The sequence below is a fragment of the Acanthopagrus latus genome, chromosome 10 (genome assembly GCF_904848185.1).
Source record: "Acanthopagrus latus isolate v.2019 chromosome 10, fAcaLat1.1, whole genome shotgun sequence".
Lineage (NCBI taxonomy): Eukaryota > Metazoa > Chordata > Actinopteri > Spariformes > Sparidae > Acanthopagrus > Acanthopagrus latus.
Genome location: NC_051048.1, coordinates 3,155,317 through 3,176,867, shown reverse-complemented (window position 1 = coordinate 3,176,867; position 21,551 = coordinate 3,155,317). Strand labels below are relative to the sequence as shown.

The 21,551-nt window shown below is 43.0% G+C and overlaps 1 protein-coding gene across 2 annotated transcripts in view; it reads right to left on the bottom strand.

Annotated features, from left to right (window-relative positions):
• trpc5a (transient receptor potential cation channel, subfamily C, member 5a) overlaps positions 1–21,551 on the bottom strand; it is a 101,169-nt gene that overhangs the window by 32,468 nt on the left and 47,150 nt on the right. For both annotated transcript variants that reach the window (XM_037111764.1, XM_037111765.1), the window contains exons 5-8: positions 20,051–20,167; positions 19,891–19,953; positions 19,271–19,408; positions 18,333–18,539 (exon numbers count right to left, since the gene is read on the bottom strand). In XM_037111764.1, coding sequence (XP_036967659.1) covers positions 18,333–18,539; positions 19,271–19,408; positions 19,891–19,953; positions 20,051–20,167 — 525 coding nt within the window. The remainder of the gene's footprint in view (positions 1–18,332; positions 18,540–19,270; positions 19,409–19,890; positions 19,954–20,050; positions 20,168–21,551) is intronic.

Sequence of the window (21,551 nt, the reverse complement as noted above, 5' to 3'; positions counted from 1 at the left end):
ACTAAAACCAAAACTGAACGAGCAGAGGAACATAAAAACGCTTCCAGACGGACCGGCGGGGCTTCAAGAATGATGTAATCAATATGTTTTCAGCCTTCGTGGTCACCATATCGCAACATCACTGAATAAGTTACGCAACATCAAACGTTACGTGCTACATTTTCTCATTTTTAATGCAGCACTGCATAGTTCTGGACATATATTTATCTTTTCCATAAGTGAATAAACAGGCGGTTCTCAGAGGGAGACAAGATCCCAGAACACTGTGTAAAGTTAGAAGGGTGGCAGGGTCTGCCACATTTAACACTGTAAAACTGTATAAAGGGTTTTGTTGTCCTTTAAGGTCAGTTTGTTAACTCAGTTTATTCAGTCAGGAAAATGAAGAGCTTAGTTTAGTTTGTTTAGACAGAAAATAAATATATTGTATCTTATCTTATCTAACAGAATCGGTTTGTATCGTATCGTATCGTATCGTATCGTATCGTATCGTATCGTATCATATCGTATCGTATCGTATCGTATTGTATCGTATCGTATTGTATCGTATCGTCCAAGGGATGCAGCAAGGCTAAATGAAAAGCATGGACAAGTTTGTGACATGACTCAGGTAAAAGTAAAGCCGACAATGAATCTACACCAACTTAAAACAATATTAAAGCAGCACTGTGTAGTTTTGGACACACATTTATCTTTTTAAAACGAGCTGTTCTCAGAGGGAGATAAGATCCCAAAACACTGTTTGAAGCTAGAAAGGTGGCAGGGTCCGCCACGTTTAACACAAAGTGTGTTGTCCTTTATGGTCAGTTTGTTTACTCAGTTTGTTCAGTCATAAAAATGAAGACATTTTATTTATATACTGTGTTTAGACAGAAAAAAATATTGTATCCTAACTTATCTTACCAAATCAAAATAGTTCGTATCGTGTTGTATCGTATCGTATCGTAAGACCTAAGGGAGGCTGCATGGCTAAATGGAAAGTGTGGACATGACTCAGGTAAAAGTAAAGCAGATGATGAATCTACACCAAATGTGACAACAACCAAAACAATGACAATGAAAATTTGACGAGGCAAATCTCGGCCCTACACACTGTAAACCTCTGCTCAGTTCTCTGTCAGACTGTTAGCAGAATAAAGATGTAAATGCTATATTGTGTCTGTCGTTCCTATTATTAGGCTGCTGAGTTTCTGACTGTGGGCCGTGAAGAAGGCTACAAAATGTCGATACAGTCAAAGGTTTGTGTACAGATAGTTACACGCCGTCTGGACGATATAACCCACATGTGCAACAAGTCGCAAAGAGGTTTTACTGTAACATGTGGTCACTCGTAAGTACAGTCGATAAGTTGTTACATTGAAAAGTAATGTAGTTGTTGTGTAGTAATTCACTGAGGCAGCTGTCATACTTGTGTTCATCTGTATCATAATGTGTGTTTTTGTTTCCTCCTCCATTCTGTCTTTTTCTCCCCTTCACCATAAAACCCCGTTTCCCCTCCTGAACACTGGAAACGAGCCGCAGAACCTCCGAGATAAATTTCCAGCCCGTCTTAAATGGATTATCACGGTCTGTCTCTGTCTCCCACCGGACCGGGTCACTGATGTGAAAACTGCAGAGGATAAAGTCTTAAACTTAATCTCAGAGTGCCTGCAGCACTGAAACCACACTCTTTTTTAATGCTAATCCAATGGCAGCTTTACATAACACACACACACACACACAGTGGTCGGGATGGCAGGTAGAGATGTTTGGAGATTCCCTGAAGGAGGAAGAACAGGATGTTTCTTGTAAAGTCACGTCCTGTTCTGAGATCCAGGAAAATCTGAAGAGCTTTGCCTCAAAATTCACCCGCTGAAAACACAAAGTTTTACAAAAAGTCAATGCAAAACACGCAAAATTACTTTAAAGCGAAAAGAATGACGCAACATTTTGGAAAAGTGTCAGTGAAATATGAATATTTGATGTTTTTATAGCCAGTTTTTCCTTCTGTTTCCTGTCTTGATGCTAAGCTAGGCTAATCACAGCTTGATTCGCACTTCTTCCTAACGATTGTTTCATCTTCTAACGAATGTCTTCAAATGTTTCAACGTGGAAGATCGTGGAGACTCCACTTCTCATGAAACATTACAGACAGCGTTAAAAAACTCAACTTCCACCTACGCAGCGACACATCGCACCCACAGCAGCAACAACAACAACCAGAACAAGATATACCATGAAATCTGCACTGTTGGCAGCTCACCGAGCTTCAAGTGACATTTTAAAAAAAATCAATCAGCAAACGTACAGGACTGAATCATAAAGTCTGAGCTGTGGATTATAGCTGGGAGGAAGAGGAGGATGCCAGCTGATCAAAGCTCGCTCGCTCACATTAAATAAACTCTCTGAAACCATTCCGGAGACGTTCTCTCTCGTCTCTTTATTCACACTCTGCTGTGAGAGTTGCGGCGATAAGGAGCCGGAGTATTTTTAATCTCTAATAAATGCACCCAGAAGCTCTGGGGAGCCGACACAGACGGGGAAATTAGCCGAGTGGAAAACCACAAAAAAAAAAAAAAAAAAGGGCCCCAAACCCCCGTTTTTATTAACGTGTTCATGGAGAGAGGTTCTGATGACTCATGTTAACCTGCTGAATGAAGCCGCAGCCTGCAGTGCTGAGAGATGAATAGGCTGTTACATTACATTTGCATTTCCTCCGCAGGGCGGGAGCGTTAAAGCAGCTCCGACATGACGGACGCGGCTGTGGACGGGGAATCAAACCTGACGTCTTTGTTTTATTCCAGCCAGTGAAGGCAGGTCTCAACGCATGAGAGAAACTACTGTGAGGTTTATAACGTCAGCTGTCGTTTGTTTAAAATAAGCTGCCAGATTTCACTCGTGTAACTGTGGAAAAGGGAAGAAGAACCACGGTAGGATTAGAGTTAGGCAGATATTTTTCTGTGCAATTACGTTCTTTGCAAATAAACTCATTTGCATGTACAAGCTGCAGGCTCCACGTTTTCTTGACGACACAATTTTGGCGTCACGAACAGGACTGGAAGAAGAGAGACAATACCACAAAACTGTCTTGGGTTCTGGGTGACGCCACATGTGGTCCCATCGACAAGATCTCGCTCAGGTCTACATGCAGCGAGAAACATTCCTCTGAAAAATGAAGCTTAAAGTTGATTCTAAATGTGAGTGAGTGTGAATTTAAATATAAAGGGGTAAAAGTTACTTCAAATCCAGTGAAAAGAGAAAAAGAAAGTGTTTGTAAATGTAACTTGTTCGCTCGGCTGCTAACACTCGCTGATGAATGGTCGCTAACAAAGCTACGCTAATTCGATAATAAAAATGTTCAATTTCATATCGATTCTTCACAAATGAAGTCCCTGGTTATTTTGTATAACAGAGATATCAGGACCTGTTGGGTTTTTCACCAGCTGTAACAGTAGGAACAGTAAATTAAAACAGATGTCTTAAAGTACAAACAAGGACAATGGAGAAAAAATTCAACTTCAAACAAGAAAAATTCAGTTTGAAGCTACGAACGAGACTCTCCTCTTCCTCTCAGACACATCAGGAGTGTTGTGAAATAAATCAAATCATTAAAACCGTGAAAACATGAATTATCCTCCGACTGTAATCGTGTTGAGCCCGACACCTTACTGAGACGCTTCCTGTAAACCCGTCTGCACATCGAACGCTTCTTCTTCATCACGGCTTCGTACTCGCGTCGCTCTGCTCACTTTAGAGCCACTGGGAGAATATTAAACCACCGACACCGGAGTTAATATCGTCCCCGCGGAGCTGAGCTCGGTGTTTTCTGTTGTTGTGAGTGATAAGGTCAGAGCCTCGACGCTAAACATCAACATATTATACAGTCAAGCATCTTTTCTACATGAGCCGGCTGCCTGATCTGAAGGGATGTGCTCCCATCAGATAACCTGTGTTGGTTTATTCTTCCAGCTTCCTGCCCCGCTGCACGAAATCCACCTCAGAGCTCGAGTCCCCTTCGTTCTGCCTCCAACATCAAACTACCATCTGTAACCAAAAGCTTCTCTGCCGCTAATTCAATTTCTGGGCATTCTGCCTTGACCACTAAACTAAGAAATATGCTAACCGCGGCTACGCTACATAACACCCGGTTAATTCAATTTCTCAGCGGTCTGATGTAATCGGCGCGGAGCTAGATATGCTAACCCAAAGCTACGCTAACACTAATTCAATCTGGCTCTCTGCACATGTATGTGATTTATATGCTAATATGAAAAAAATGTTGGCTCTCTCGCTTTCTGTCGTATTTGATCCGACTCTCTCTCTCCGTGTTTCTTCATCCGTTACGTCTCTTCTCTTCATCGTCGCTGAGGCATATCAGCATGTTTCGATGAAGAACGTGTTGAAGTCAAACCATGAAAACACACAGAATGAACCAATGAGTTACAGGAACATATTCAGAAAAAGGAAGATTTGAGGAGTTGTTTGTGGACACCCAAACATCACAATCTCATTACAAATCGTGAGGTGTTCATCTGCGGCGGCTCCTCTTTCTACAACGTTTTAGAAGTTTTCTGTCTTGTTTTATTCTTAGATGTACAATATTGTCTAAAGTACAATTCTACGCTGGAGTTTTGGGAAAGTAACTGAGTAGATTTACTCAGAAAGAACTGCAGTGAGGTAACACTGAGGACAGATCAGAGATGAAAAGGTTCCAGAACACAAAATAATATTACGTTTGCATCATACAACAAACAACTATGACGATGAAATAGAATGAAAAAGTGTCACAGCATATAAACTGTGTGTGTGTGTGTGTGTGTGTGTGTGTGTGTGTGAGCCTCTAATCGATAGATTAATTAAAGCAATAATTCATTTGGATGTGATGAATAAATCACATAAATAAAGGTAAATATATAATTCAGCAGATTACAGAATCACACACACACACACACACACAGTCACACACAATGCAAACAAAAAATTGCTCACACACTTGAGTAGACACATGTCATCACACACACACACACACACACACACACACAAATGCACACAGCTCATTTATTATTGAGGCGGCTGTTAATGTATAATTGAGCAGGACTGCAGGTATCACAGCCCCGCCGACAAAAAAAGACATCTAAATGATTCAGACACACACAAACACACACGACCGAGTGCTGCTCGCTCTCACGCACACACATTAATGTTTCAGGGCGGTTGTTTTGTGGGTTAACTGGCGGTTAAACGGCGAAAACCGGCGACTTTGATCTGCAGGTCGACTGTGAGGAGAGACGGATCAAAACAAGGACGAGAGGAACGTCAGCGTGAGGTTCTTTATTTCATTTTCAGAGGCAGGATGTCACAAAAAAAAAAAGGCAACAAACGGTAAAAAGAAAAGAAAATGAGTTAGAAGACGATGTCTGTTCAGATGTCAGCCAAGATTTCTCCCTGCGCCCACTCCATTTTTTCATTTGTGCTGCTCTAAGCATCGCAAAATGACATTTAAAAGGAAGACAATGCGCTTTGTAGAAAACACTCAACCAACGAGCGAGATCCGGAGGGTCACGGCAGAGCGGCGGAAGTCTGTTTTTAAAGGTGTCTCAAAAGTTTTAAGAGAAGGCGAATCAGCAGATTTCCCTAAATGTCAAACTGGACCCTCGCAGAACTTTGTTTTTATTCAAACTACAGGCAAAAAACATAAAGATTGTTCCCTCTGCTCTCCTTTCCCCGTTTGCCATCCCTCAGAATAACTCCACACACTCCCACTCTTTTAATATCTCCTCTCGTCTCCCTCGCCATCTCGCTTCTTCGATTGGTGTCATTCATCAAATGTCGCGCTCGCTTCCTGTTTGTGCTTTTCTTCCGTTAACCTCGTTCTGTGGCAACACTCTTCCTCGTCTCTTTCCCCGTCTGCACCGCACGCTCACACTAAACGCGTAAAAAAAACATCCACTTTTCTTTCGTTTATCTTTTCCTCTCCATCTGAACAGAGCGAACAAGCAGGGATGTATTCCGCCGCCCGCTGTTTGTGACTCACTGTTCTTTTGCTGACTCTATTTCTGAGTCGGTTTCCTCTGTTCCACCTCTCCACCTCGCTCTGATTCTGTTTCTTCTCTTTCTGTTCAGGTCCGTGTCTAGTCTGTCGCTCCATCCCTCCTTCATCCTCACCTCCTGCTCTCTCCTACAGGTTTTTTTTTGTATCATCTGGCTCTGTGTTTTCCTGTCGTGTACCATCAAATGAAGCCGTGCAAACATTTAAAATGTCACACGAGTGTTTCCGTCATCCGGGTTTGTAGCGAACAGAGTCACTTCCTCCATGTCAGAAACACATGAGCCAGCTTCTAGTTGTTTCTGTGTGAAAGTACAGTCAAAATATTCTGAATATTCTAAACGTTGCCGGGTCTATCAGTTCACCTGACACCTCCAAGTACATTCACATAGATTCTCATTTTATCTTCTCATACAAATCTTCAATTTCATATTGAACCCTAAAAGAACACACAGTGTGTCTTGCAACAAATACAAGTTTGAGTATTTGCTAATTGGGAAGAAGTTACAGAGATGTTGACCAAATACTGCATCGTTCCTGCATAACGTCTGCTGTATCTGACGTATGGATATTTGCCAGCCAGACAACCAACAAACCAACCAAACAAACAAACAACCAACCCGCCAACCAATCAACCAACCAACCAAACAACCAACCAAACAAACAAACAACCAATCAACCCGCCAACCAATCAACCAACCAAGCAACCAAACAAACAACCAACCAAACAAACAACCAACCAAACAAACAAACAACCAACCAACCAACCTCCTTGTCGTTTGTACCACCTTAACCTACTACTGTTCTTGTCCGGCCTTGTGAGGGTCGTAAAACTTAATCGACTCGTCATATTTTCCTCACAAATCTGTTTCCGTCACCGTTAACAAACCATAAAATGTTTCCAGTGGATGTCGACACTTATTGGTGTACAAAGGGGAAGTGTTGCCTTGTTTCTGTAATTGACTATATTATAGATGGAGGCTCTGCAGCACCGTCTCTCCCTCTCTGTGCTCGGCTCCCTCTTGTTTCTCTGCGGCAGCAAAAGAGGAAAGTGAATAATTTGGGCTGCTCTGGAGAGCCTCCAAGTTCTCTCTGTCAGCTCAGCAGTGTTGGACGGATTAACACACACACACACACACACACACACACACACACACACACACACACACACACACTCATAGCACTGAACTGTGCCAAGCAACACAGCGGGGAAAAAATTGATTTATGGTTTATTATTTAGCAACAATTTGCCCGCTCCATCTCTTCCTCACTTTCATCCGTTCATCCTTCACTCTCAGGATCTAAACCTCCATCGCTGCATCTCCTCCAACTCCTCTTCCTTCCCTTTACTCACCTTTTACTTTATTTATATACACATGTGCAATGAAATATCATTTAAGTGCTGCGTTAATATAAAGTGACAACACAGACAAAGGCATCAGATATCATGTACTGGTTCACCGTCCTGTTTAATGTGACGAAAGAACCTGGAGGCCAGAAATTAGAAACACCAGCGATTTTTATCAATTTAAACATTTTCAGTAAAGATTTGAAACATCTTTTTATTTTGAACTGTAGTCATTCTTCATTTTATTTGACTAATGATCCTTCTGATCAGGATGACAGTACTGCAGATACTCAGTTTCTAAACCATGGCACATAACACATCACACTTGCAAAAGTTAGAGCAACTGAGAAGTTCGGAATTTATCAGAAATCAGAATCAGGGTACAATCAGGCCAAGACCAGCACAGGATAAGGCCAGAATCAGGTCATGATCTGGCCAAGATTGGGCCAGGAGCAGGTCACTCAGGTTATAATCTGGACCACATTGTGTCAGGATCCGGCTAGAATCAAGTAACAATCTGGCCACAACTGGATCAGGATCAAACAACAATCTGACAAGGATTGGGTCAGAAACACATTAAATATCCTGGCCAAGAAATCAAGCAAGAATCAGGCAAGAAGCAAGTTCTAATCAGGCCAAGATCGAGCCGGTATCAGGATGGGACTGCGCCAGAATTGGATCAGAATAAAAAAAAGAAGAAGAACTGGACCAGGTTCAAGCTGTTATAAAATGAGTCAGGTGAAAATTTCCCACTTGTGCAGTTACTTTAATTCAAAGTCTTCAGTTCTCTGACCTTTGTCCTCACGTCTCTGATCCCATCCATCCTTCATTACCCTGCTGTCATCACTCCCTTGTAACCCCTGACCTCTGACCCCTGCTGCTCCCTCCCATCTCCCATCAGGGACTCGACCAGCAGGTTCTGGTGCTGCTGATGATCGGAGCATCGGACCCGGCGGCCATTTCACTGCAGCATGTTTGTGTTTGTGTGTGGGATTAAAAAGCAGGTCACCTGTTCGCCTCAGTGGCTGGTTTCACTTTCACTCAATAAAACTGCTTGTAGTGTGTGTGTGTGTGTGTGTGTGTGTGTATCTGGTTGTGTGTTTAAGTGGGTGTGTGTTTGTGCACTGGTGTGTGTCGGCATTGAATGTATTTATCTTGTCGCTGAGCTCTCGCCTCGCCCCTAATAAATGCCGATGATCCGTGTCGACAGAATTCACATTTAAATGGCAGCCTTAATTATTAAAAGGTGTTTGAAGGGGGGGACGTTAAAGGCTCAGTACGTATAATCTCAGCATGAATAATACAGCGGGGTCAGCATGTGGGACCGGGTTTGGCCTCAGAAAGGTGGAATCTGAGGTGGCACGCAGGATCTGAGACGACATGTGGACAAAACGAGACATCTGAGGACGTCGTCTCAAGGTTTTTTCACCATTTTCTGAGAGACGAACAAACGTTTGCTCGCAGCTCAAAGCTGAAATGATTTCAGTTTCTCTCTGGTATTATATCACTTCTGAGCCTCTCTGCTCCCTTTTTCCTTCCCTCCGCTCAATTCACACCTCTCCTGCTCTTCCTCTTCCACCCGTTCACACTTTTTTTTTTCTCTTTCTCCCGTTACGCTTATTTATCAGAATCACCCAGAATGCACTGCAGAGGTGTTGTGAAGGGTATCTGCCACTTTCCCCACACCTCTCCGCCAGCCAGCTGGACACGCTTCATTACTTCCTGTGTGTCAAACGGCCAATCAGAGAGTTTATTTCGGGTTTTAAAAAGCCCCCTCGGCATGATGGGTAACTGACCGTGTGTGTGTGTGTGTGTGTGTGTGTGTGTGTGTGTGTGTGTGCAATTTAGCCATTAAGCTGGAACCAGTGAGTTGAAACCCAAAGTTACTTTGCCGTTACGTAACTCCTCACACTTGGAAAAACTCGACTCACTCGTCTCTGTTCCTGTTCAGACTATCAGAGGAGAGGTTGGAAGTTCAGTAACCAATCACATCGATGAACACATCCAGGAGAGGAGAGAGGAGGCGAGGAAAACACGAGGAGATGAAAAAGGAAAGAAGGGAGAGGAAACGAGTAGAGAGCAAAGGAAAGTAAAGAGAGGAAATGGAGGAAGAAACAAGAGGGAAGGAAATGAAGAAGAGGATGTAAGAACACAGGAGAGGAAATAAGGGAAACTAAAGAATAGAAGGAGGGAAGGGAGAAGAGAAGGAAACAACAGGAGAGGAAAGGAAATTAAATCAAGGAGGGGAGACGAGAAGAGGACAAAGGAAAGGAAATGAGGGGGACAAGAGATGAAATGAGAAGCAGAAACACGTAGACAGGAAATGAAGGAAAATAAATGGAGAGAGGTGAACAAAGGAAAGGTCAGTAAAAAGGAAAAGAGAAAGGAGGGATGATAGGAAAGGAAATTAGGAAGGTGAGAGGAGATGAGAAGAGAAGGAAAGAAGGGAGCTGAAAGGAAAATAGAGGAGAGGAAAGGAAAACAGGAAAATAAAAATAGGAAATGAAGAGGAGATGAAAAGGGAAGGAAAGGAAATAAGGGAGAGGAAATGAAGAAAATGAGAAGAGAAAGAAAGAAGTGAGAGAAAAGGAAACTTGAGGACAGGAAATGAAGGAAAGGGAATAAGAGAAGTGTAGAGGAAAGGAAACAAGAGGAGAATAAAAGAGAGTAGATGAGAAGGGAAGGAAAGGAAACTAGAGGTGAGGACAGGAAAGAAAAACAAGAGGAGAGAAAGCAATATGAAGAGGAGAGGAAGAGAAGAGGACGAAACTAGAGGATAGGAAATGAAGGAGAGAAAATAAGTGAAGAAAAGAGTGAAAACTGAGAGAAAACAAATATGACGAGAGGAAACAAGAGGAGAACTGAAAAGAGAAGAGGAGAAGGAGAGAAAACACGAGTACAGGAGAGAAGACCAAAGGACAGGAAATTAAGGAAAGGAAATGAGAGGAGAAAAGACTAGAAGAGAGGAACAGAAAGGAAACAAAGGGACAGGAAAGGAAATGAAGGAGAGGATGAAAGACGGAGGATACGTAGAACAGGGGGAGTGTAGAAACAAGAGGAAAACAAAGAGAGAAGAGGGAGCAAGGAAGGAGACAAGGGGAGAGGACGAAGGTTGGATAGGAGGACACAAAGGGAGGGAGGACGAGTAGAGACGGAGACAAGGTTAAACCGGCTCGACGGAGGAGAGAAGAAAAGAAAGAGAGGATGATGAAGGAGAAGACAGAGAGGAGAGGAGTGTGTGCTTAATGCTGAGCTCAACTCTGTGTGTGTGTGTGTGTGTGTGTGTGTGTGTGTGTGTGTGTGTGTGTGTGTATTGATCCCACACAGAGTGTATCGGAGATGAAATTTGCATTGATCTCATTGAGAATGCTGACGAGGACGTGCTCACACTCACACTCACACACACACACACACACACACACACATATATTTACTGATATGAACCTAGTGTCACACATCTTGTCACGATCAATAACAGGTCAGCAGGTGATGTAGCGGCCATGTTGGAGGCCCTCGACAACAACAAGTGAGGACAAAGCAGCTGATCATCTCCAGAAACATCCGTCTGGTTTGATTGGTTGTCAGCAAATGATGACATGAAGTGGCAGAAAAATGGGAGCTTTTGATTGGTCAGATCGTTCTTTGAATATCAGGACTGAAAGTCTGGCAGCTCTGCAGACGAAGTGATACTTTAACCCTCAGAAACACAGAAAAGAGGAAAAGAAGGGAGGGAAGAGGAAATGATGGGGAAGGAAGGAAACAAGGGGAGAGCAAAGGAAGTGAAAGGTGAGTAAAGGAAATGGTAGGACGGTAAAGGAAGTGAGAGGAGGGTAAAGGAAGTGGGAGGAGAGAAAAGGAAACAAGATGAAAGTAAAGGAAACGAGAGGAGAGTAAAGGAAGTGGAAGGAGAATAAATGAGACGAGAGGAGGGTTGAGGAAGTGAGAGGAGAGTAAAGGAAATGAAGAAGAGGAGATGAAATGAGAAAAGACAAAGCTTGGGAACAGGAAATGAAGGAAAGGAAATACGAGAAGGAGAAGAGTGAAAAGGGGAGGAAAGAAAACAAGGGAGATAAGAGTGGAAAGGAGGAGAGATAAAAGACAGGAGATGAGAGAGGGAACAAGAAGACAACAACTCCCATGATGCCGAGCTTCTTAACATCAACATGAAACTGCGTCTTTTCTCTGAAACGCTTTGATTTGGAGACGACTGAACTACTGAGACTTAACAATTCATGATCATGTTTATGTACGTGTGTGTGTGTGTGTGTGTGTGTGTGTGTGTGTGTGTGTGTGTGTGTGTCACACAGACACACAGTGTTACATAATTGCGTCTGAAAGCCTGGTGTTGGTGAAACACTGTGGCAGCACTTAGTGTGCGACACCCCGACCTCCATCACACACACCAACACACACATGTACCTGCATAAAGAGGCATGAACACACACTCACACACTCACACACACACTGTAGACAACAAATAATGGAACAAAGCCGAGAGGTAAGAGAAGGTTAACAAGAGGTAGAGAGACGTGAAGAGGGAGGAAACACAAAAAACAAAGACGGCGAGAGAAACAGGAAGAGAAGAAGAGATGGAGGGAGAAACAGGAAGCGAAGAAGAGACGGAGAGAGAAACAGGAAGAGAAGAAGAGATGGAGGGGGAAACAGGAAGAGAAGAAGAGACGGAGAGAGAAACAAGAAGAGAAGAAGAGAAGGAGGGAGAAACAGGAAGAGAAGAAGAGACGGAGAGAGAAACAAGAAGAGAAGAAGAGAAGGAGGGAGAAACAGGAAGAGAAGAAGAGACGGAGAGAGAAACAGGAAGAGAAGAAGAGACGGAGGGAGAAACAGGAAGTGAAGAAGAGACGGAGGGGGAAACAGGAAGAGAAGAAGAGACGGAGAGAGAAACAGGAAGAGAAGAAGAGATGGAGGGAGAAACAGGAAGAGAAGAAGAGACGGAGAGAGAAACAGAAAGAGAAGAAGAAATGGAGAGAGAAAGAGGAAGAGAAGAAGAGACAGAGAGAGAAAGAGGAAGAGAAGAAGAGGTTGCGGTACGTGGAAGGCTTACATAAGTGTCCTGACAGTGTTCGTCAACTGCCTCCTGAGACACACACACACACACACACACGCACACACACACACACACACACACACACACACACACACACACACACACACACACACACACCCTGAAAGATAAAATTTCATAAATACAAGGCGAAAGGACAAAAAACACACACACACATCTGCATGCTGCGTACACATACACACACACACACACACACTGGGCATCTGGAGAGGCTAATGTTGCGTCTGTTTGTTTGTCAACATCTGCTGTTGTCATGGCGTCCGGGGGCCCGGCGGTCCCGCCTGCATCCAGCTGGCAGCACAGACTGCCCTCCAAAATAAAAGCTCCAGCCACAAAAGAGGAAGAAAACATGCATTGTGATGTCCATGAGTGTTGTGACGCTTTTAGCTTTCAGTAGCTACAGTGAAGATTTCCTTCTTGTTCTTCTTCCTTTTCCTCAGGCGCCAAAGGAAATTACACTAATATAAATGTGATAGTTTACAGAATCACACAGCCTGTAGACGACCTTGATCAAAGAACATTTACTCAACTATTGTACAAATTGGAGGTACTTGTACATCTCTGAAGACATCTGTACCTCCCTCTCCGTCACTCTCACTTCAACAAACGCTTCACAATACGGCTGATCATTGCTGACAGCTGTCTCTCTCCATCTTTTTCCTCTGTTCATCCCTCAGATTTACTCTCAGCGTCTGTTTCCGTCACTTCAGCGGCTTTTACTGGCACGAAAATAAAAGCTTATGTGAGAGAACTCTGCCAAACGAGAGTCACATTTGTCGGAGCATCTGCAGCCTGCAGACTTTAAGACTGCAGAGAGACGTTCACTGTTTACATACCAGATTAAAACCAAGTTCATGGACACTACTTCACTTGTACAACAACTTGTACTGTATTTGAGAATTTCCCTCTGCTGCTTCTTGTCTGAATATCTAATTTTTTCAAAATTAAGATGCTAATAATAACGATAAATATATCATTCTAGAAATGTGTGTTAAAGTCTCCTAATGTCGAGTCAGAGTCCAGCACAGAGTAAATTAGAAAGCTGTTGTTGAACTGTTTGGAGGTTTTGTGCTGTTTTTAAAAGTTATAAGCTGAATATTTTAAATACTCAGCAGCTCTGTCAATACTTCTAACGTCTATAAGAGTTAAAACACACTGAAATGTGTATTTATTATTCATGTATTTAACCTTTTTAACGCAAAAATAAGCCAATCAATGAGTCCACAAAGTTCATGATAATGTCACATGTTTTTCCACATAAACAGACTTATTTACACTAACTTTAAGCATGTAAACTAGTAAAAAACTAGAGCTTTCATTGAAAAAAGGCCAAAACAAGAAGTAAAATTGCAAAAAATTGTATAAATTTCCACACTTTGAGCTTTAAATCCCATTAAAAGTGATATATTCATGGTTTTGCAACCTCCTTGGTTGTTGCAGGCTTCGGGTCGGACATATACGCTCCTACAAAAGCATTCAGAAATGCTATTTATGCATCAAACGTGTGTTGGATTAAATGTTTAACTGATATGGATCTACTGGATATTTAGGAATAAGCGAAGACAGTTGTAATTGAGATTTTTCACTGTTTGTTGATTTTACCTGCCTGTTGTGGTTTTATTTTGAAATGGTTGCAACTACAAGTAAATCAAAATAATCCTTAACTGCAGAATCCAGACAATTAACTGAACGGTTGTTTCCTGTGCTGCTAACATAAATAGCGCTGCATAGTATTTCCAGCGTGAAGAACATTTTGTGTCTCCCACTCAGAAGCTGCCAGAGTGTCAGAAACATATTTTGAACATCCCTCTTCCTCTTCATCGCTCCGTCTTCCTGTCACAGTTTCAGAACATTGTATTAACGGCTGACAGCTCTCTCTTCCTCCCTGTTTCCTGTTCTTGCTCTCGCTCCTCACATCTTCTCATCGCCCTCCTTATTTTTTCCTCCCCTCAGTCTAAATTTGAGAATGCGTCTTATTTTAGGACCGAGAGTCTCCACAACGCCACGGGATGTTTTGAGCAATAAGACTTTTCTCGGTTCTCCTCGTTGCGAGCCTCGCTCAGAGGAGGCGCTCTGCTGGAGCTGCAGCCAATTATACCTCCCAGCAAGGTGTGGTGGATGGCAGCAGACGGCAGAGAAACACACTGAAGAAAGTCGCGTTCCTCTCTGTTTCTGTGAGTCGAATCCGAAGAAAGCAGGGCGGATATTTAATTAGCGTCTGAGGTGCAGAATCTGGGAAGAGACATGAACTTGTGACCGATTGTTGAGATAATGACGAGACCGGCAACAGAGGATTATTCACATCTATGGATGTATTTCTCTGTCATTTTTTACAAAAGATTGGACTCACACTGCATTTCCTGTCTCTCAGAAATCATGTTTATAGACTGTATCATCGTTTCACTGCCGGGAAATGTCGGACTTAACAAGACATCAAGTTGAGTCTTTCCTTAAGTTTAGGGAAAGATTGAGTGTCTCACCACAAACACAAAGATCTTTTAATAATTCTTTAGCTGCAGATGTTGTTTATGTGAGAAACGATGTTGTAAAAGCACCAAATCAAAAGCATCGTTATTGAATTTTGCTGGTATTTTGCTGTTTGCAGACATGTTAATTATCAGTGCTTCAGTTAAAGGCTGCATCACTTCACCCTCAGTGTGTGAGCAGAATACAGGAGACAGGGTTGAGCTCCCCTAAAGCTTGTACCCATGATCCCTGATAAATCCATCTGTGCCGCGAACAATCCTGAAATAAACAAACCGGCACATTCACAGTTTGTGTGTCGGAGACTGGAGACACGATCGCATTGCAGCTGTTCGTATTTACAAAGCTTATAAAGATCCTTCAAAACACTTCAGAGTCCAGCACAAGTACAAGACACTAACTCCAGCATATTGTGATGACTTATTCAAATATTTGGATCTTCAGTTTTTGGAGATTATTGACAAAAAGTCCCAGATCGGAGGCGGATGAGCGCCAGGTTCTACGTGTGACGACCAACATGTGTGAACTAAATCTACCCGACTAGATATCTGGTTGAGCTGCAGATGGTTTGATCGTGTGTCTTTGGAGCGAGTGCAGTGATAACCTTTAACTTCTGAAAGCTAGAAATGATCATCAAAACTGCTGATAATTTTACTGACAATTGATCGATTAATGATTGTTTCAGGTGTCGTGTCTGTGCATTTTCATGTCTTTGAAATCGTCAGAACACAAGCTGTCAAATAACCAAAGTACAGTAAAATGTACAATAATTACACCTGAACTGTTGTAAACTATGACTCAGGACACTTGTGAGGGGTTTGTGTACGTTAACAGGAAGTATTGACCTACTTATTGCTGTATATCTATTGCAAAACACACACGGAGATCAATAAAATCCCAAACACTCGCCGCTCACCGGCTCTGAGCTGTAATAGAAAACATCCCGGCCAATGAGGAGCTGATGTTTAAGCTGCACATTGAATTATCTATTTAAAGCGTCTCTCATTCTTTTTTCGAAGTTCCCAATTTATATGCTAATTTCTCGAGTCATCTCCCTCCACCGCTGCCTCTGCCTCTTCACTGAGCCCGAGTTACGTATTAAATCATCACCACAACACGAGGGCGAGTTAGCAGTTCTTCTCCTCATCGCTCTCACCTCATCGACCACCACAGCAGAGGATATAAAGATCATCCTAAATCTCCACCTATGTCCCGTCTCCTCCCCAGGTGATCCATCCCTCCATCCTCTTAAATCCTCCAGCCTGGAGGAAGCACTTCACTCCCCTCCATCCATCTTCTTCCCTGAGCCATCATCTTTATCTTCTGCTGCATCACTAAACCTTTCAAAAAGTGGGAAAAGTCATCCAACATCTGCTATCTGTCCCTCCAAAAGCCTCAGATGCACACGGATGTTAGACGAAAGTGAAAATGTGCTGATGTTGAGTCATTTAATGCACAAACTCTCTATTCTGATCGTATCCAGGGACGGCAGTCGAGATCCAAAACTGTTCAAATCTGGTTTTAAATCATCCTCCGAGCTCATCAATTCTCTCTCTTTTTTTTAATGAATACAAGTGTGTTTTTCTGACAGTTGCTGCTGTGAAACAAAGTCACTTTTAATAACAACGAGCGACAGTGGAGAGGAAGAAACAGTCCAGGTAATAGTAGCATCACTTAGCGCTAGCAGGCTTAGCAGGTTTTTTTTTTTCTGTGATTGAGAAAACAAACGCTGAACCAATTGCTACAGCCAGTTGGGCTCAAACTGATCAGGAATCAATAAGAGAATCAGTAAACAAATAAGCAGACTCAGCAATCAGTTTTGTAGCCAATCAATAAAATCTAATCAGTTCTCTTCTTGACTTGAATGTAATCATGGCTTCATGGCTGCTGTCTGTTTATTGGTTAGCTGCACATGAACACAACTGGCACAACAAACAACTAGCATGTTAATATGCCAACTTTCAAACTATTAGCATGTCAACACTTTTACAGTTAGCATGCTAACAGATGTAGCCAGTTAGTTCAATAGTTAGCTAGTTAGTTATCAGGGTAACCTGCTCAAAATTAGGCTAAGTAGGCTATGTTGGTTTATTAGCATGTAGGCAACTGTTATGCATATTAACAGATGAATGTAGCCTATGTTATTATGCTAACAGTCAATGTGTTAACATGCAGACATTTGGGATGGAGGTTAATGTGTAGAATGTAACATACAGCCATACAGTGAAGCCTAGTGTCTATATTTTTTTGTAATTTTTATTTTGTACTGAAGAAAGGAGTGCATAACTGTTAAAAAAAAAAAAAGCACATGAGAAGTGAAATATAACATTTCGACTCTCGTCTCTACCCGCCGAGAGGAAACACGTCTGTCAGCGGTCCGTCTCGCACTCCCTCCGTCTATCTCCCTCTCCAGATCTTTACCTTCGTCACCTCTTCCTCCTCTAGAGACAGAAAGCACTTCACTTCCTGCTCTTATCTCCTCTCCGACCCGTCTAACGTATCATTCCGTGGCTGCTGTCATCCCTCACATCCGTCTGGTGGTATCCCTCTGTCGCCTGAAAAGCCTGAAACAGCCGGGAACAGACAGGAGGGCGGGCGAGGAGAGACGGAGATGGCCTTGGGGCTTTTCTAACTCTGTTTCTTCTCTCACTCCATCCCATCAAATCTCCGTCTCTTTCTCGCTCACGCGCCAGTTTCGTCCCTGCAGCTCCACATCCTTCTCTTGTTCTGTCCCATTAAATCTCTCGTCCTCATCGTCTCCGCTCACAGTCGCTCCAGCTCATTATCTCACCCGGTCCGATGCTTCCACCCCCCCCACAACACTGCCCTGTTTCATCCTCCATCTTTTCTCACCTGCCCTCCGTCTGTTTTCCACTCTATTTCTGTTTCAAACTGCAGAGACCCTCTTGAAGTCTCACTCTGCTCTGACAATTCCCACAAGGAGCGCAACAAAAATCCCTCAATTCAACAAAGACAGGGAAATGTTGTACTGTGTGTCTGAGTATGAGTGCGTTTTAATAGATGTAACTGGGGCAGATGGTTCTGGTCCATGATCCTCAAATGACCAGTGCGATTGTGCCACATATACAGTATATGGACAGCATGTTTTATGTTGCCCCAACGAATGAAAGCAAAAAAGTACGCTCAGGATTGTGGTTCCCCTGGATCCACATGTTGGTTCTTGACATACACACCTTAACATGCTGAAACTGAGGCTGTATCTTCTGCACGTCTGCTGGCATTTCCTAACCAAGCCTTGACACCAGCAAAGAGTCATAGATATACACATCGCCAAGCATATTCTCAGTTTTTCAGCAGTATTTGTACACATAGACGACATCTCTGCTTCCAGCTCAGCAGTCGTCCTCCTTCAGAGACAGATGTGGATTCCCTACCTCTTTTTGGTGGTATTTGATGGCCAGTTTGAGCTTGGCCAGGTCGTGGCACTGTCTGGGGTCCAGCTCCTCGCTCTGGTCGTTGTCTCTGTGGTTCAGGATGGTCTCCAGCTCTCTGGAGCTCCGGGCCTGGTCCAGAAGATCTTTGGCGAAGCGTTTGCACTGCTGCGACAGCTCCTCGTACTCCTGGCGAAACTCATTCTCCACCTGAGGAGAAGAAGATAATGCAGGTTACATCTTTGACGTTCACGGTTCAACTCTGTCTGAAAGTGTTGAAAACTAAATTTTCTACTTCTACTAAAAATTACAGGGTGTCGATGAAAGGAAAGTGCTTTTGAGGCATTTATCGAGCATCATCTGAGGAGAATCTCTCCTCTTGTTACCCGAGATAAAAACATATTCTTAGCCCGAAGGGAAAAAAACATCAGAGATTATGATAAGGTGTGAGGTGCACTGTGATTACAGTCCTGGAATATAAAGCAAAGAAAAAGGGGAAAGTATATTAAAGAAATAAAGCTGCTTCTTCCTCTGAGGTTTTCACAGCGTTGGGACGTGGCGTCCCTCCAGGAGAGTTCACTTGATGAATGGATGCCAAGGAGGAGTGAAGCTGCTGGTCGGAGGAGCGAAGCTGCTGGCCGGAGGAGCGAAGCTGCTGGCCGGAGGAGCGAAGCTGCTGGTCGGAGGAGCGAAGCTGCTGGCCGGAGGAGCGAAGCTGCTGGTCGGAGGAGCGAAGCTGCTGGCCGGAGCAGCTTTTCACTGCGACACTTTAAGTTGCTGTCTCGTTTAATTTGACTGGAAGCTGTATATCGTGGAAATTAAAACTGGCAGAAATCATGAGGCTAATCCAACTCCCACTCCAAATACTTCACTGATGAGTGTCTGCACAGCTAACTGGACTTTTGGGGAGCTTCGCACCTTCGTCAGGATATTATCCTTACCTTGCTGAGCTCTTTGAGTTCCCAGCCTAGTCTGAAGGCAGTGAGGATGGGATCTTCACTGGACAGAGCGATGAGGGACGGTGAGGCCAGAGCTTTGTAGATGTTGAGTCGAGACCGCGAGTGCCGAAGACTGTCGACCTGCAGGAGCAGAAGAGGAGGTTAAAACCACAAAGAAAAGGAGTCCAACTTTTGCACACGAAGGACCAAGAAGATATCAAGATATCAAGAAGATCCATTTTTGATTGCAAGTATGTCGAACAGGAGTTTTTGTCCCGAAGGCTAAAACAAACCTGTACAGCATCTTGCCTCATCTTTCAAACTGAGTCAGTCGATCTTAAAAGAAGTTGAAAAAAATCCTGATTTTGACATTTTACTTAACTCATCAAATACTGGGAGAGAACTGAGTTATTAAAGCACTTTACATTGCAGAAGAAAGATTTATAAGTGAGAGGAGGAGAGGAAAATGAAGAAATGGCAGAGGAGATGTTAGATATATAATCATTTAGGAAATGTGCTGAAACTAAATGTCCGTGCTGGATGTACCAATGGAAGTAATTACTGCATATTGTAATATTGATTTCCAGCAGAGCGAGATCAAACGGTGAGAAATATTCACTTACCTCTGAACTGGAAACACACTCGACACAGTCACATCGGATCTGGTGAGGTCTGGGGATGGTGACCTGCACAGAACAAGTAGCAAATAAAAAGATGAATCATCATAACTGAATTAATTAATGAGTCAAGATTAAAGGTTTTGCTGGTGCATCGGGTCATCACCTTCCGCTGGACGAGGAGCTTGATGATCTCGTAGTTGTTGGTGTGAGCAGCGAGCATGATGGGAGTTATGTCTGGGGTGAACTCTGAAAACTGACTGTCCATCATCAGAGAAGGAACCTGGAGACAAACAAACAAACAACCAAAACTCTTTAATGAACTAATACATAAAAAGCTTTTGTTCCATATATCTGGTTCAGCGCTTCTTGTGTGAGATGAAAACAAAAATCAAAAAACTCTCTCGATCTTTTATTTTGTAATGAAAAGGCTGTGATTCAGGAGGTACAGCTGAGAACAGAAGACAAATTAGCCGAACGATGAGTCGAATTAAACTCTCCTGAATCAGATTAAAAACAAATTGAATTAGAGCGAAGTGTTTGACAGAAGCAGTTTCCTGCAGAGGTACATTTATTTAAAGTCACTTCCTCTCCAGACCTCATTATAACCCTCGTTGAAACGACTCTGAACAGCTGCTGCAGAGAAGGAACAAGGGTTTTTATTGCCAAGTGGAAACCAGGTGGTGCATCACTAAAGGTGGACGGGAGAGGATATATTAGAATAAACAGAGTTTAAAGGCACAGAAACAGCTTATTTGCTGCTTTGAGCCCAAAACCCACTCCAAACCACTGACCAAATTGAGCACAATTGAATCTACAGCGTATTAATTTAAACCCATAGAGATCTATAGCACGTCTGTTCGTCCTGCGAGAGGCGATCCCTCCTCTGTGGCTCTTCATGAGGTTTCTTCCAGCTTCACTTTCCTCTGTTAAGAGTTTCTCCTGAAATTGAGGGTAGAAGGAAAGAGGATGTCTCTCACTGACGTCCTCTTCTTACATCCTTTCTCCTCATCCGAGCTCCTGCCAAAACCTTTTCCATGGACTTTCTCAAGATTTTCTATAGACTTTCTACAGACCTTACGCACATTTTTTACAGACTATCCACATATTGTCTACAGACATTCTACACACTTTCCAAAGATTTTCCAAAGACTTCCCACAAACTTTCCTCAGATTGTCTGCAGATTTTTAATGAATAGAGTTGAAAACATCAACACATCTCAGCTCCAGAGCACACTGAACTAGAAGCTCAGGAAGGATCAAGGGAGTGTTTGTGTTCACACCGCTACCACAGGGCTAAAAAGACCAGGACGAGCTAGCTGGCTAGCATGCTAACTTCAGTAGATATCTCTGCAACCGTGACTCTGACTAGGATTCTGACACAGTGCACCTGTAAGATCAAAGTTTGTGGTGCAGTGTGACAACATGTCCAAACGTGGATTACGTGCTACAAGAACTGCGAGCTCAATATTCATTTAATGTATTATGTTTGCTTATCGTTGCTTAAACAGATAACCCTAACGCTAACCCTACAGATTAATGTTGAGGAGCAAAGAAAAATACAATATTTGCCTCTGAGCCGTGGTGAAGTAAGAAGGTATAAGGTATAAAATGACATAAAATACCTCAAAATTGCTATTGTACTTCCTCAGCATGAGTCTTTTAAA